Source organism: Micromesistius poutassou, assembly GCF_964030765.1.
Source record: "Micromesistius poutassou genome assembly, chromosome: 14".
Lineage (NCBI taxonomy): Eukaryota > Metazoa > Chordata > Actinopteri > Gadiformes > Gadidae > Micromesistius > Micromesistius poutassou.
In genome coordinates this window covers 12,600,272-12,616,558 of record NC_140284.1, presented here as the reverse complement: position 1 = coordinate 12,616,558, position 16,287 = coordinate 12,600,272, and the positions used below count along the sequence as shown (strand labels likewise).

General features: G+C 42.7%; 1 protein-coding gene across 3 annotated transcripts in view; it reads left to right on the top strand.

The window, feature by feature from the left end:
• ttn.2 (titin, tandem duplicate 2) overlaps positions 1 to 16,287 on the top strand; it is a 192,346-nt gene that overhangs the window by 52,961 nt on the left and 123,098 nt on the right. For 2 of the 3 annotated variants that reach the window (XM_084478396.1, XM_084478398.1), the window contains 19 exons: positions 58 to 336; positions 428 to 715; positions 852 to 1,130; positions 1,285 to 1,566; positions 1,743 to 2,021; positions 2,193 to 2,477; positions 2,669 to 2,956; positions 3,126 to 3,416; positions 3,535 to 3,822; positions 3,950 to 4,060; positions 4,989 to 5,274; positions 5,479 to 5,662; positions 5,826 to 5,909; positions 6,222 to 6,489; positions 6,636 to 6,671; positions 10,668 to 10,739; positions 11,062 to 11,121; positions 11,299 to 11,376; positions 11,582 to 11,659. In XM_084478396.1, coding sequence (XP_084334522.1) covers positions 58 to 336; positions 428 to 715; positions 852 to 1,130; positions 1,285 to 1,566; positions 1,743 to 2,021; positions 2,193 to 2,477; positions 2,669 to 2,956; positions 3,126 to 3,416; positions 3,535 to 3,822; positions 3,950 to 4,060; positions 4,989 to 5,274; positions 5,479 to 5,662; positions 5,826 to 5,909; positions 6,222 to 6,489; positions 6,636 to 6,671; positions 10,668 to 10,739; positions 11,062 to 11,121; positions 11,299 to 11,376; positions 11,582 to 11,659 — 3,816 coding nt within the window. The remainder of the gene's footprint in view (positions 1 to 57; positions 337 to 427; positions 716 to 851; positions 1,131 to 1,284; positions 1,567 to 1,742; positions 2,022 to 2,192; positions 2,478 to 2,668; positions 2,957 to 3,125; positions 3,417 to 3,534; positions 3,823 to 3,949; positions 4,061 to 4,988; positions 5,275 to 5,478; positions 5,663 to 5,825; positions 5,910 to 6,221; positions 6,490 to 6,635; positions 6,672 to 10,667; positions 10,740 to 11,061; positions 11,122 to 11,298; positions 11,377 to 11,581; positions 11,660 to 16,287) is intronic. The other variant, XM_084478397.1, reaches the window with a different exon arrangement.

Sequence of the window (16,287 nt, the reverse complement as noted above, 5' to 3'; positions counted from 1 at the left end):
CTTCTTTTCTTCCAGGTTTCATTAACAATCTCTCTGCTCTTCTCTTGTGAATTTCAGAGCCCGCTAAGATAGTGGATAAGCCTGATGCACTGAGTGTTACTGCAGGTGAAATTGCCGCCTTAGAGGTCAAAGTGTGTGGAACGCCACAGCTCGTTCCTAAGTGGTTCAAGGATGGCATAGAGCTGGCCTCTGGAAGGAAATACAAAATCTCCTTCTCCAAGATGATCTCCAGCCTCAAAGTCCTTTCCGCTGAGAGGCTTGACACTGGAGAATACACATTTGAGGTTGAGAATGAGGTTGGCAAAGACCTGAGCAAAATAAACCTCACTGTTCTAGGTTGGTGTTCCCTTTCTTCCTGCTGTTTGATGATACGTGAATGTTTTATTATTGGTATGCATGCTTCACTACTGCTTTCCTTCCTCTACAGATAAAATAATTCCTCCCTCATTCTTGAGGACATTAAAGGATTGTAATGCAGTTGTTGGGAATTCAGGAGACATTGAATGCAAAGTGTCCGGCTCCCCGCCGTTCGTAATATCCTGGTACCACGATGGAGAGGAGATACAGAAAGGTCCTAACTATGAGATTGCATTCAGTGACAACAACTGCACACTGAAGGTTCCCACTCTTAAGTTGTCTGATTCTGGAGTGTATAAATGCGCAGCTGTCAACAAGGCTGGATCAGCTCAAACCACTGCGTCTTTCACTGTGAAAGGTTAGTAACTATAGACGTGCATGTCTTTGCTGTATGGATATGTGGTGACCAGAACTTGTTTTGTCAGTTATTGAGACTGGTTTGTGAAAGTCTGAAACTTCCACCATGTTAAAGTGTTATTTCTGTTCGTATCCAGAGCCACCAACCTTTGTGGTGCAGCCACAACCTGCAGAGGCTATGCCAGGCACTAGTGTGACCTTCTCAGCCATTGTGAAGGGAAGTGCCCCACTGAAACTGAAGTGGTTCAGAGGAACCAGGGAGATGATGGCTGGAGGAGACTGTGAGATGTCCCTAAAGGATAACCAGGCCCGCTTGGAGCTTTACAATGTCAATAAGTCTCATGCTGGTGAATATACATGCCAGATCATAAACGATGCAGGAAAGGAGAGTTGCCCTGTTAATCTGACTGTCAAAGGTTTGTCTCATTTGACTCTTAATTTAACCTTGAAACTATTATTTTAAAGGGTGTTATGTGTTCCCATTAAACAACTGACAACAATAAACATAAGCTGCCATTGAAATGCAACCCACGTTTCCAAACTAACTCTGCGTTTGATTATGTCATTCAGAACCAGCCTACTTTTCAAAGAAGCTGAAGGACATGATGGTAGAGAAGGGAAAAGCTCTGATGCTAGAGTGCACGTACACCGGGAGCCCCATGATCACAGTGAACTGGTACAAAGACGGCCAGCAGATATTTTCCTCTTATAAATACAACATCACCACCACAGAGAGCTCCTGTATCCTGGAGTGTTTGAGCACTGATGAGAAAGAGGCTGCTGGGAAGTTCTCATGTCAAGTGTCCAATGACGCTGGAACGGACACCTGCGAGGCATCAGTGACTATTCTAGGTCAGTCCACCCCTCTGTTGAGGCCTAGCTAAATCAAGGGTATTAAGTTGTGTGTTTTCATATGTTCTGTTCCATCTAAATACATTGTGCAGTTTTGCTTCATTGCCTGTTTGCTTGAGTCAAGCTAGCCTGGTTTTCTATATGGCTCTTTTTACCTGGTGTGTCTGATTCTGTAGAACCCCCCTATTTCGTTGAGGCCTTGGAGCATATGGAGGTGACTACAGGAGATGCAGTGTGTTTGAAGTGCCAGCTGGAAGGAACCCCTGAAATCAAAGTGTCCTGGTTCAAGGCTGATGGCAAAGTGAGGTCAAGCCCCACCTGTAAATTGGAGTACTCTAAAGGTGTGGCCTGCCTGAAGCTTAGCAAAGCTGGAAAATCTGATGTCGGGGATTACACCTGCAAGGCAGAGAACCGTATAGGCTCCACCTCCTCTACATGCAGACTAAGTGTCCAAGGTGAACATCTTTCTGCGTGCAAAGCTTAATCTCAGCACCTAGCCGCTGTTTAAAACTGATATTATAGTTCAGTCAAATGTTGGATTTCAATTGAAAACAATTTCTAAAGCATGTCCATTGTGTTCAGCCTCAGCTGTTCTCCTAAACCCCCCTGGTGTGCTTTGATTACAGAGGCTAAGACGCCACCATCCTTCCCTAAGAAGATCACCAGTCTGCAGCAGACTGAGGGCAAAGTAGTGAGGTTTGAGTGTCGTGTAGCCGGCTCCTCGCCCGTCGAGGTGTCCTGGCTGAGGGACGGAGAGCCTCTGAAGGGAGATGAGTTCTCCATGTCGTACGACGACAACACAGCCGTGTTGGAGATAAGACCTGGGGAGATGAGGCATTCTGGAGAGTACAGTTGCGTCGCCACCAACAGCGTCGGTAGCGCATCCTGTAGAGCCAAGCTCATCCTGCAAGGTCTGTCCCAGTGTAACCCCTTAACAGAAACTCTTGGTGATCATAAAGCACACATCAGTGTGTATTATTCCCAGCTCACTGTTCTCTCTTTATCAGCATGGATGAGAAAGTGTTGTTACAAAACATGCTTTAGCTGGCTGTTAAACATTTGTCGTTGCTCTTTCCTGTTCCTCCTAATGCGGACCCTGCAGAACCAAGATACGCACCCATCTTTGAAACAAAGCTGTCACCACAGGAAGTGACTGTTGGTGAAAGTGTTGAGCTGGAATGTCACATGACAGGCTCCGCCCCTATTAAGGTCACATGGTCGAAGGACCACAAGGACATCCGCTCAGGCGGCAACTATAAGATGACCTGCGAGGAGAACATCCCTCATCTAACCATTCTGAAGGCAGATAAAGGGGACACTGGGAAATACTTCTGCCATGCCACTAATGACATGGGGAAGGACTCTTGCAGCTCAGATATCACGGTAAAAGGTATATGACCCGGGACACATTCATGTCTTCTGGGTGCTTGGACCCTCTCTTGTTGGCTGGCCCTGATGTTGCTTTGTTCCTGCCTTGTGGGGCGCTCTTTGTGTGAGGATCCAAATACCCACTTCAAAATAAATCATAATCATAATCACTTGTTTCTTTTCATTTTCAGAGCGCAAAAACCCTCCGACATTCACTAAAAAGCCCTCTGAAAGCATTGAGGACACGGAGGGCAAGCTGGTGAAGATCGAGGGCCGTGTGGCCGGTTCTCAGCCCATGGCTGTGAGCTGGTACAAGGGGGACATGGAGATCCATAGCTCTGACAAATATGATATCAGTTTTAAGAGCAACGCAGCCGTGCTCTGCATCAAGAACAGCCAGGTGTCCGACAGTGGGAAGTACTCCTGCCAGGCGTCCAACGAGGCAGGCAAGGCCAGCTGTGGCGTCTCACTCAATGTAGCTGGTATGTCGACTGTGTCACACGTTATCTGTTCCAATTCTTGGCAATAAAATTAGACAAATTTATGAAAATATGGTCTATAGTTATTATATAACTGCCAAATTGGTCTTCTGTGCTACAGAGGCCAAGAAGCCACCTGTATTCGACATCCCTCTTAAAGCGGTGACGGTGGTCGAGGGCGACAAGATGAGCCTTACCTGCCACGTCCGTGGGTCCCCTCCACTGATTATTCAGTGGATGAAGGACCGGAAGGAGCTCACCTCCTCTGCTGACACTAAAGTCAGTTTTGCGGACGGGACCGCGAGCCTGGAGATCAGCAAGGTGTCCAAGGCCCACGCTGGGGACTACCTCTGCAAGGCCAGCAACGATGCTGGCAGTGAATTCTGCAAGGCTAAAGTCACTTTGAAAGGTTAGACTCAATGAAGACCACAGGTGTTTTGGTTGTGTGAACTTGCTAAGCTGTGTTTAGGTTATGTGAACTTTTTGTGTTGATGACTTTAAACATGCTGTGAACATATGAAATTGGTGTGTTGCAGAGGGAACAGGTGCAAAGCCTGCTCCTGCAGAGGTGCCTACTGCATCTCCAGCTAAGAAACTGGACAGCCTGTTCTTCATCGAGGAGCCAAAGTCCATCAATGTCTCTGAGAGTAAGCATATATAGCTATAGACCTTATTCTATAAACGTCACCGCGTTTGCATCGGCAATATTGTTGACATTCCTAACATACGCGACAAACTGAGGATTTGAGCCAGCGAAGGAGAGATTTATGGCTGGCTAGAATTAATAGGCGAGACTTTCAGCCGACTACTCATAGCAAAGACTGTTCCCAACATTTCACCATAGCTAACGAGAGAGTTACCTGTGGTAGTAGTTAGAGTTAGATCGGGAGCGTACCTATGTTCCCCGGTCGCGACTGTGTTTTTCGTAGGTGGAATCCGGAAAAAGTTCTGCCTCAAGCGCTAGGATTGGAGGATTGGACAGACAGCCTGTCAGGCAAACTCACACGCTGACTCCTAACCCTAAACCTAACCCTAACCATAACCGTAACCCTAACCATAACCCTAATCGTAACCCTCACCCTAACCCTAACCGTAACCCTAATATTCATGATTCTTCCGGATTCCACCTACGAAAAACACATTCGCTCCCCGGTCACATACAAAGCGGGGAACATAGGGATGACCCCGTTTGATCGGTCTAGCTCACATAGTCTATACATTATTTTATCTCAGGGAGTAAGTTGTAACGTTACGATGGATGGTTTCCATTTGATAACCTGCAAACGAAACCATAATATTGATAACTCAGAACGACAGCTCACTTCACTCAGTTCAGACAACTCACTCTCAATCAGTGTCATGTCAACAAAATGGCCGCGGCGACGTAAAAAGGGGCGTGCGAATAACCTCTATAGTAAACTCCCTATGAGGGGTTTGGGTTTGATTGGTGTTCAAGTCCAGCCTGTGAAGCCCTTTGAGACTGTTCTTGTAATACATGTCCATACAAATATACCTCATGACCAATTACTAATCTTTTAACCTTTCCCCGATTTAAACACCTGTTTCTTTTTGCAGAGGGCACTGCTACCTTTATCGCCAAGGTTGGAGGTGATCCCATTCCCAATGTGAAATGGATGAAGGGGAAGTGGAGGCAGATCACCCCTGGTGGTCGTATCTCTGTGGAGCACAAAGGGCAGGAGGCCAAGCTGGAGATCAGAGAAGTGACCAAGTCTGACTCTGGCCAGTACAGATGTGTGGCCTCCAGCAAACATGGAGAGATTGAATGCAGTACAGACATGCATGTGGAGGAGAAGAAGGAGACAACAGGATTAGAAGGAGACCTCAGAGCCAAACTGAAAAAGTAAGTTCATAGTCTCTTTGGCATGTCACATGTTGTTTGATGAGGGGTTAGCTCTCTAAGACCGAACCGGCAACCCTCCAGGTGAGCTTCCTGAGCCATTGGCGCCCAGTTGGCGAGCCAGTATGGCTCATTTGTCCTAACCTTTCTCATTGTCTCACTGTTCTGCGAAATCTTTATTTATAACACTTTGTTAATGTTCTCTAGGACTCCCTCAAAGCAGAAGAGCCCACAGGAGGAGAAGGACATTGATATTGTTGAGTTGTTGAGGAATGTAGACCCTAAAGAGTATGAGAAGTATGCACGTATGTATGGCATCACCGACTACAGGGGACTGCTCCAAGCCATTGAGCAGCTCAAGAAGGAGAAGGCTGAGGAAAGTGGAAGACCGGTAAGAATAAGCATTATGCATAATGTATTTACATACTTATTAAATATACAGTATGGATATGCAAGTTGAACCAGATGGTCTACATCGATGGTCAGCCCAGATGTTCTGGGGTACTGGTTGCATATATACTTCAACATGGCATGGCTGTGTTTGTTTGCACCAGGAAATTGAGCGAGGAGACAGAGAGTCTGATGAGGACATGGCTAAGCTGGTGGCTGACCTGCAGAAGAGGATGGAACGCACCGAGGTGGTTGATCTCCTCCCTCCTGGACATTCCACACAGTCCACTCATAATATAGCAATAGTAACACATCTCTAACTAACTTTCTAGTCATAACATAAAGAAATAACACAACTTTAACTAACTGTCCACTTATAACAGCAATAGTCACAGAACTCCAACTAACTGTCAGATTATGACAAAGGAGTAGCAGCACAGCTCCAACTAACCCAGGTTATAACCTATCAATAGTAACACAACTCCAACGGTCCAGTTATAACATAACAACAGTAACATAACTATCTCCTGACTCTCCCTGGTGTTTGTTCTGCCCTTCAGCCCGTGACGGTGGTGAAAGACATTTGTGACCAGTCTACCTTCATCAACAAGGAGGCTCTGTTTGAGTGCCAGGTCACCATCAACTACCCTGAGATCACCCTGTCTTGGTATAAGGGCACCCAGAAACTGGACAACAGTGAAAAGTATGGCATCAGCATCAGTGGTAACCGCCACCTTCTGAAGATCAAGGACTGTCAGGCCAGAGACCAAGGCAACTACCGGGTGGTGTGTGGTCCACATATCTCCAGCGCCAAGCTCACCGTTATGGGTAAGAGAATAAATCCTTACATCAACACATTCAAAGAGATGGAAATATGAATGATGAGGTCTTATTCATTTAGTAATCTGCACTAGATTGGCAGCAAAACTGGTAGTCTAGTGACAAGTAACAGATTTCTTGTTTGTGTTTTGCAGAGGTGGAGATTGAGAAGCACCTGCAGGACGTATCGGGTAAGGAAGGCCAGTCCTGTACTCTGATGTGTCAGTTGTCTGTCCCTAACGTGAAAACTCAGTGGTTTAAGAATGGAAAGCAGTTAGATGTGAAGGGCAGGTTCACCTCTGAGGTGAAGCACAAGATTCAGAAGCTTGTGATTGAAGAGCTGAAGCCAGAAGACCAGGGACAATACTCCTGCAGATACCAAAACCTTGAGTCCACAGCTGAACTGTGGGTGGAAGGTTTGTACACTGGAACATATCCTAAACTCTTCTAGAAGTAGTTGATTTTCCACTTTCCTTTTATTAACCTCTTCAACCACTCACACAAACATCAACTCTAACAGCGAAGATGGAGGATGTCTTATGTCTTTTAATTCCTGGACTCATTTATCTTAACCTTCTTTTAAATCTTCTTGAAGATCCGCTCGTATTTCTTTGTCCTCAGACCTTTTTTAATTGCATTCATCGCAACTCTTGATAATCGTGAACTCACAGCATCCACATTCCATTCTAACCACTCATCCAGTGTTCTCAACAAGACCTCACCCCTGCTTTCAACCCCTTCATAAATGTTCTTCTGAAACACTTATCATTCACATGTTTATCTGTTCTAGCTGAACAAATTCATTTCACCAAACGTATCCACAACATTGAGGTCAACGAGCGGCAGGCGGCCACCTTTGAGTGTGAAGTCTCCTTTGACAATGCGATCGTGTCGTGGTACAAAGACACCTGGGAACTCAAAGAAAGTCCCAAGTACAACTTCACAAGCGAAGGCAGAAGACATTTCATGGTTATCAGAAATGTGGCCATCGAAGACCAAGGTGTGTAGCACGCCGCCATCTCCCAGAAGCACCTCTTCTCTGGATTCTTTCGTGTTTTTAAGATGTTGAAATGTTGATCCCATCTAGGAGTTTACTCAGTGATTGTGAGGTTGGAGCCCCGAGGAGAGGCTAAGAGCACAGCTGAGCTTTATTTATCAGGCAAAGGTACAGTTCCCCTGTCAGGCCCTTTGTATCTCTGTTCAGTGTTGTTCCAACCACTTACAGCAAATATAATCTTCTCCTTTTTACAGAAATTGAATTAGCAAGAGTTCCTATCGGTGAGTATTTCTTAACCAAACCCTCCACACTTTAATGGGGAGTTAGGGTAAGGATAATTCTGGATTTTTCAACCTGGAGCCTATTTTCAGATAATTTTGGTCAAATATAATATACTGAGCCTTTCTGTCACGACTCAAAACGGGAATCAATTGCAGAAAAAGGATTTATTTACAAACAGTCCAGCAGGCAAGTCAGATCCCAGGTACAGGCAGAGTTCGTAAACGGGCAGGCAGGCAGACTGTAGCAGACGGACAGGTACAGGCGAGAGATAAAAAAACCGATGGGCAGAAGACTTAGTCCAAAAACAGGCGGGGTCAAAACCGGGAAGAATAGTAAACGATAGATTCTCTTTAAAGAGCTCACGTGGCAGTCAGGTAACAAACAGGACATAACGTGACGATCGGACAAAGTTAACAGAAAGGGCAGTGTTTAAATACTCTCCAAATCAAAACAAAATGAGAAACAGGTGAACAGAGAAAATGAAGGGAAACCAACAAAGGCAGGAAGTTGCCCAAATAAGGACATGGGTGTTCACAGTCCAGCAGGTAGGGGGAGACAAAAACAAGAGTCCATAGGAGAATCCTGACACTTTCAGTGGCAAAAACAAGCACTTTCCAAAGGTCTTACATTGACAGGTACTATTGCCCCAAAGGATTTGGGTTCTGCGGATTACGGCTGCAGCATTCTCGCTTAATAGTTCAAGTTCAAGTTCAAAATACTTTATTGTCCCCCACTGGGGCAATTTGTTGTGCAGCAGATAGTATACAAATCACACACAATCACACACACACACACACAATAAAAACACTAAACAATCAATAAATAGTCAATATAAAAAATAAAAAAGGCAGGGGGCCAAGGCTCACCATATCCAAAAGTGTGAGTTGGGGGGGGGGTGTTATCTAACAAAAGAGTGTTGATATCTGTTGGTTTTGAATTGTGGGAGTTTAAAGCGTGATGGATGGCAACATCTGAAATTCAGCCTGTAAGGGATGAGAGCTATTTGACAGGATAGATTCAACCCTTTTTAGCATCTGCTTCTGATAAAGTTCCTCCAGACCTTTCTGCTTAGAACCTGTGATACGGCTGCTCACCTTAATTATCTTAGAAAGGGAGTTTTTTGTTTTACGGTAATAGACCCATACCAGCAGATTAAGGAGAAGGTGACAACTGACTCAACAAAGGACCTATAGAAAAGGGTCATCAGGGTCTTGTCCACATTAAACTTGGCCAGCTCCCTAAGGCAATACAGGCGCTGTTTAATAATAATAATGGATCTGAATTATTTGTACTCTTTATCAACCTCTATTTCCTGACCATTTATACTAATACTTGACCAATCTCCAAAATAGTCTCTTGTACTCAAAATGATCGGAAAATAGGCTCCAGGTTAACAAATCCAGAATTTTCCTTTAACATGAGGTATTTACACAATTGAAAATTGTTCTGTTCAGAACTCATCAAGGTAATAAAAAGGTAATATATCTAACATGAGTATAAATGTTGGCTATCCTGTAGATATGCCCGACTCCTCAGTACAGAGGCCTGAACTACCGACATCAGTTGCTATTCAAGGTAAGACAGGCAGAGGGAAGAGTTGTCAAATGTATTTTTGTGGTTAATTTAGAAATTATTGTGGTTAAATTTACTTTGTTTTCTAACAGCAGAATCTGCTTCCCTATCATTTTTTTAAATTATATACTGATGTTGGTTGACTCAAACAACATTCGTTGTCAAAGTCTAGTCTGTTATTTAAATAACAAAGTCAACCTATCTTTCTGTCTTAAAGAATCTTCAGAGTTCTATCATTATGAAGAGAAAATGGAAGAGAGAGGTAGATGTTTTAAAATATTCCAATAACTCATTAAATTAACTAACCTGGTTTTGCCAGACTGTGGAACAGCTTACTTTTGCTAAGATGTTCCACAGTCGCTCAGTTCAGATGTTTACCTATTCATCTATCACAAAACATAATAATACATATCATATTAATAGATAATACAATATTAAATCAATAAATCGATATGATTTGTCTTTCTTAGTCTCTGCGGAGCTTTCCTATCACTATGAAGAGGAGGTAGAGATGGAGCAGAGAGGTACCTTGTCTCTTCATGTTCATCATATCCTTTATCACTCAGACTTGGACACTCAAACCTTTACAATCACATGTCTAAGAGTCAATAAGTTTCAAATATTTAAGCAATCTTTAGCATTAATTGTATTTATTTGTTTTGGTCTAGTCAATATATATCTCCATCAAGATTGTTTTCCAAATCTGCTTTTAAAAATCATCACACCACTTACCCTAACCCATTACCGGTCTACTCTGTACGTTTACCTGTCTCATCAATAACATCACCTGTCTACTCTTTAGTAGTACCTGTTCAGTCGTAGTATTACATGTATGTTCAGTATTTTGATGAATGTTGTCTTTCTTCATGTCGACTAACCTCTTCACTGAATCCTCTGATCTTCTCTTCTGGGCTTGTTTAAACACCAAATCCCTCTGTTATGCTATCCAACTTGTTACTGCTAATGACCACACTCTTTAACGTGGTAAAATGTGCATTCTCCATGCTCCTTTGTCACATTGTCTGTTTGGTGTGATTCTGACTCCTTCAGTTGAATATGAAAGCTGGACAGAAGTATCCCAAAAAAAGTCCACAGCTCAAGGTATCTTCCCAATTCTAACTGCCAGGCAGGCCACAAATAACATGTAAATAGGCATAAAAAACCCCCACAAATAACACCTATATATGTCTTGTTTAAACGTCTGTGTGTTTGAGCCGTTCTTTGACCCTACTCCATGGCTCTCTTGATATATGCCCATGTGTCTCCTTTAGTTGTTTCTGGTTTATGTTGGGTTATGTATTGTCCAATTCTGAATGTGTGTCTGTTACCCCACCAGTTTCCAGGCTTGCGGTTGAGGAAACGGTTGATGCCAAGCAAGTAGGAATGAGAGAGAAGGTTCCAGAAAAAGGTGAACAAAGTACTGGTTGCTGCTTTGTATTGGCAAAATGTCTCACATCACAATCTATAACCTTTCCCGTCCTTTGCTATTTGACCATTTGGTGCTTTACTAACAGCGCCGTCTTGTGTTGTGTCAATACTCTTATCTTCCTCTTTTTGTGTCCATCATTAACTACTTATTCTCAATGTTTCAATCATGACTATCAGTCCTGCTAGCTTCTCTAGTCTATTTGACTTTATGTGTTGAGTCTTCCTGTATGTGCAAATGCATGAGGCAAATCTGTGCACTAGAGTGCCTGGCTAATGCGGTCAGTGTCTTTATGTTCCGAAAGTTGCCAAGAAGCCAGAGGAGGAACCAGCTGCAGCTGCAAAGGAGCCTTCCCCACCCAAAGGTACCTCCAGAACCCTGCGGTGGTCACTAGTCATCCACCCCTTACATAAAGACGCTACAGTCATGTTTATTTCTCTTATTCACCATTCAAATGTCTTCATCTCTCTCTCTATGTCATGTATGTATTTTAGTTGATGTTATTACATTATATAAACTGAACTTTACTTGTTTTTTTAAGTACTTGTAGCCAAAAAGCCAGTAGAGGAGAACATTTTGGCAGTTTCACTTCCAGAAAAGAAACAGACTTCTCCCAAAGGTAGAGGCGCTAAACACACCATTCTTTAATCTTTAATTTACAATATTATTTTATTCTTTTCCCAAACTTGTTTTTCTTTCCTTTTGGCACATTGCGTTGTTTAGGGTACATTTCACTTTGTCCTTATCCTTTACTTGACCTGGTGTGAATATTTCATTTTTTGTGTGAAATATCTCCGTGCTGATGTGATTTGTCTTAAAAAAAGAAAAAGCAGCAGAGGTGAAGAAGGCTGTGCCAGCTCCCTCCCCCCCTGCAGGGAAACCACAGGAGGTGCCAACAAAAGGTACCTTTCCTCATTGAATCATCTAACCCTTATTTTCACTAGCGTCTTGCTTGTGTCTTCTCACTTTCAACAGCATTTGTTATGTATGTCCTACTGCTGCCAAATGTGGATTATATGTGAGTTCAGATGTTATTGTTAATGTGCATACATGTGTCACTCTTTGAATATACTCTTGAAACTGTCTGTTCTGTTACTCTTAAGATTTAAAAAGCCTTCATCTTGAGCATTTCTTGGATGATTTAGCTAAACCTATGGATAATGTATCAGCTAATGATGCTGTTTGTGTTACTTGAAGATGAACCCAAGCTTCAGGTTCCAGCAGAGCCTCAAGCAAAGCCTCAAGTTAGACCAGAACCTGAGGCCAAACCTACTTCTAAAGAACCTCAAGCCAAGCCTATAATTCAACCCAAACCTGAGGACAAGCTTCAACCTAAAGAGGAAACTAGGCCTGAGGCAAAGCTTAAACCTAAAGAAGAAACCAAACATGAACCTAAGGCCAAGCTTAAACCTAAAGAAGAAACTAAAGCTGAGCCTATAGCAGAACCTGAAATTAAGCCAAAAGAGAAACCTCTAGCTAAACTGGCTGAAAAGACAGAACCTGAGCCAGAATCCAAGGCTCCTATCAGGAAGCAAGTGACTCAACCATCAGGTATTTGCATTATAATTGGTGTGCACACTTAGCACCTTTAAGACTTTAAATTCATAGCTTTATGTATAACGTGGTTGATGTTGTTGTTTTTACGGCTTCTGTCTGCGAACTGTCTTAAACTGCATTACTAACAACCTTTTCAACTGCCTCCACACACATCTTATTTGATGTGTTTCTTGCTCCCCGAAGTCCCTGAAGAAATCCAGAAAGCTAAGGCTGCAAAACCAGAGCCGAAAGAGGTGAAGCCAGTAGTTATCAAGCCAGAAATGGAGGGTCAAAGACCCGATCCTACAGCTAAACCACAACCAGGTCCTTGTAAGCCAGAAGAAGTTCAGGAGCCAGTGAGGGAACCAGTATCCAAGCCCAAACCAGCCATTAAACAGACTCATACTAACAAAACAGCCAAACCAGAGCATTCAAAACCAGAACCCACAAGTGAAGTGGCTCCAAAGGAGACCCCAAAGACAGGTATACAGGCTCTGCATACATGGCTCAAGCATTTAATCTTAACCCTTCATTCCATTTCTTATTCTGCCAGACTGACTCTTAGACTAAGCCACCAACATTGGTTATTTTGATGGTACTCTTAAAAACCTGTTAACCCCTCTTGACAAATGTTTAACTAAATATTAAGCTTTGAGTTAAGTTCATTTTAGGATATTTTTTTATTTTAGGTTTAATTTGATCTGAAAGATAACTGCCAAGATTTGTTCTTCTTCATTGATTCTGCATTTACTCATCTTCTTCTTCTACCACACATATCTGAATCCTGCATGTTCTTTTAAAATACCAGAAGCACCAACAAAGAAGATGGTTGTTAGTCCTGAACCACCAACTACCATCCCTCAAACGGTGGACAGAGATGTACAGAAGAAACCTGTGGCTAACAAAGGTAACATACCATCAAGGCCTAGTCATTCTAAACCTACATTTTCTCTCTTATTCTTCTATTCTTATTCTTATTCTTGAATGTCTGAGATGTGGTCCATACTTCCTAACCTGTCTACTGTTTGGTGTATATGGTGAAGTGATTCAGAGGGCTGGCCCACTTGTATCACTTGTCTTGTCTCTCCATATTTAACCTTTTTTGCACTCGCTAGAGTGTGACTTACACGTCTTTAACTTTTCAAAGTTTTCAAAGTTTCTGTGGAGGAAAATAAAAACCCAGTGGCTCTTAAGGCACCCAGGAAACAAGAGCCATTGCTCCTCCAGAAGGAGAACCTCTTATGAAAGTAACACTTTTTTGCAAACATCCACTGGTTCAAGAACTTCGGCCTTGCAGAGTGTCATGATGTCTGTTTCTATCTCTTTCCAATCTTGGTCATTTTTAATGTTTTTGTGTTTTCTGTATTTACCCTCTTAAAGTGGAGAAGCCTGAACCAAAACATATAGAGGTGGCTGACAGAGCACCTGAACCCCAGAGGGTGTCGGAGGAAGCTCTGGTTATTGTAGATGAGAAGATACAGGATTCCCTAGAGAGGCGGCCGAAGAAAGCAGTTGAAAAAACACCTGCAAAAACTCCAGAAAAAACACTGGAAAAGAAGGTTACAGAGTGGAGACCAGAGGAACCTGAGAAGGCAGTGATTTCTGAAGTGGAGCTACCTGAGAAGGTGGGTGACACTAAGAAGGCAGAGAAGCAGAAGGTTCCTGGAAGGGACAAAGAGTCATACAAGATTGCAGAAAAACCAACTGCCACTCCTCATAAGATCCTGGTTAAAGAGGCAGAGGAGATTCCTCAGTCAAAGCCTCAAAGAGAAGTAAAGGGGGCCACTCCAAAAGGTACATCTGAGTCACAACTCACCTCTTATCTGTCTTTATTAGCAGCTTTATATGTCCAACATGGGCAGTTGTCCAATATTCTTGAGTCCACGGATTGAACGTTTTTTTAAATAGCATTCGATAAATGGGCTGTCAACTATTTTGATTGTCAAATAATGTAATATTTTATGTTTGTTGTCTACCATGCACCTTGGGGTAAAAACTGTAAATTCTTTAAAGAACCAGAAGATAAGAAGACTGAAAAGATTTTGCCTGAGCTCGAGAATAAGCAAAAAGCACCTCTACATAAGAAAGGTACTAACCATCTTAAAATGTGCATGGTCAAATGCCTCCATACTGAGATGATTGTTGTCCAGAGTTTCACTCCAACGTGTTTTGTCATTAACTCAGAATTTGTCTTGTTTTGTTCTAATCTCTTGGTACCGACCGATGGTGCCTTCTCTTAAATCTTGACCTCCAAGAAACCAGCAGTCTGTTGAAGATAGAAACTCAGACTGAAGCTCCGAAGATCCAGGGGGCTTATTTGGTGACACACGAAACCTCTTCGTCAGAGGATCTGCGAGAACATGAGGAGCAAGTGGAAGAACACGCCCATGTTTCTTATGAGGAGCAGCAGCACATTACTGACATATCTTTAACACAGATGGACATTTTAGATAGACTCCAAAAGCCGAATGAACCTGATCAATTGGTTATCTCCAGAGATGAGACCTCCTCTGATTTATCGAAGACTAGAGACACAAGGTCAATTAAACGTCAAATAAACACCAAAACAGAAGCTGTCATGGATAAATGTGAAGCAAAGAAACAAGCTTTCACTGTGAGTGGTAAAGCAATCGCAGACAAATCTCTACTTGATGAAGGTGTTTTTGTCAGGAAGGTTGAATTTATCACTAAAGCCATCATAGATGAGAGAAAAGACATCACCTTAATAGGAAATTTTCCTACTGAACGAGATGTACTCCAGGAAACACAAAAGGAAGGCTTTTGTATCCCAACAGAGACCAAAATTAGACCTGAACCTCCTCAGAGGGTAGACATTAGAGTAGATACTGCACACGGTAGAATAAGGCAGGAACTAATTAACATTAAAGATGAAAAAAATCAGGAAAAGGTTACAGCTCAACAAAAATCTGTTGACAAGACAGAAGTGGAGCAGATCATAGTCAGAGATGCAGTAACTAGAGTATCTGGAACACAAGGGATGACTGTGGTGGAACAAGGTCCATCAGAGGAATATATAAAGAAGGGCAAGTTATTGGATGTATTAATAAGTACCGGTCAGAGGAGAGGGTCAGCAGAGGTTAATGTTGAGACACATCTTGTAGACACATCCGCGGTGACATCCCCAATGAAGACTAGAACTACTGAAGGAACTGTGAAGAACACCCTAATAACACAAGAGTTGGTGGCAGATACCCAGCCCAAGGCCACCGGGACTGAGCTTGGAGTTGTCACGGCACAAATGGTTCGAGAAGATGAGGTAACTTTCACCACAAAAGGGAAATCAAAAATGGAAGAAGATCTGGTGGAGTCCACTGGATTTGAAGGCCAGGGTGATGAAGTCTCTCTTCAGATCTTACCGCAGGCAGAGGCTCAGCTGTTCAAAGTAACAGTTGAAACAAAACCATTGACTTCAAACGCAGAAGAAAGGAAGAAAATATTTGCGACTGAAGTGTCTTCTAGAGGTACAAAGAATATTCCATGCCCTTCTTATCTTCATCCCCCACCATTTACCTTTTTCAGTATTCAGGTATCATCTGCTCTTTGTGTTCCACTTTTTAACTACTTTATTTTGGGATTATTATATATGTCTGTTTTAATGTTTGTCTACTGTGTATGCATGTTGACTTGAGAAGCTCTCATCTTTTAACTATTCACTGTATTGAACATGAGTATTCTTTAAAGAAGCTGAAGCTGAGAAGGTCCCAGTGAAAGCTGCTCAGGAGCTTGTGCAGAAACCAAGAGAAGAAGCTGCAAGAGGTACATCACATTAGAACATGCCAGTAGGAGGCTGTCTTCCCTCCTCCCACTTCTCTTATTCTGTTTTGTTTCTATTAACCTTGTGTTCATATTTGTCTTGTTCTGTTCTAATCTCTTGGTACCGAACCATGGTGCTTTCTCTTGAATCTTAAACTCCAAGAAACCAAGAGAGAAAACCAGAGGAAAGCTCAGAAGATCCAGGAGGTTTTTTATGTGG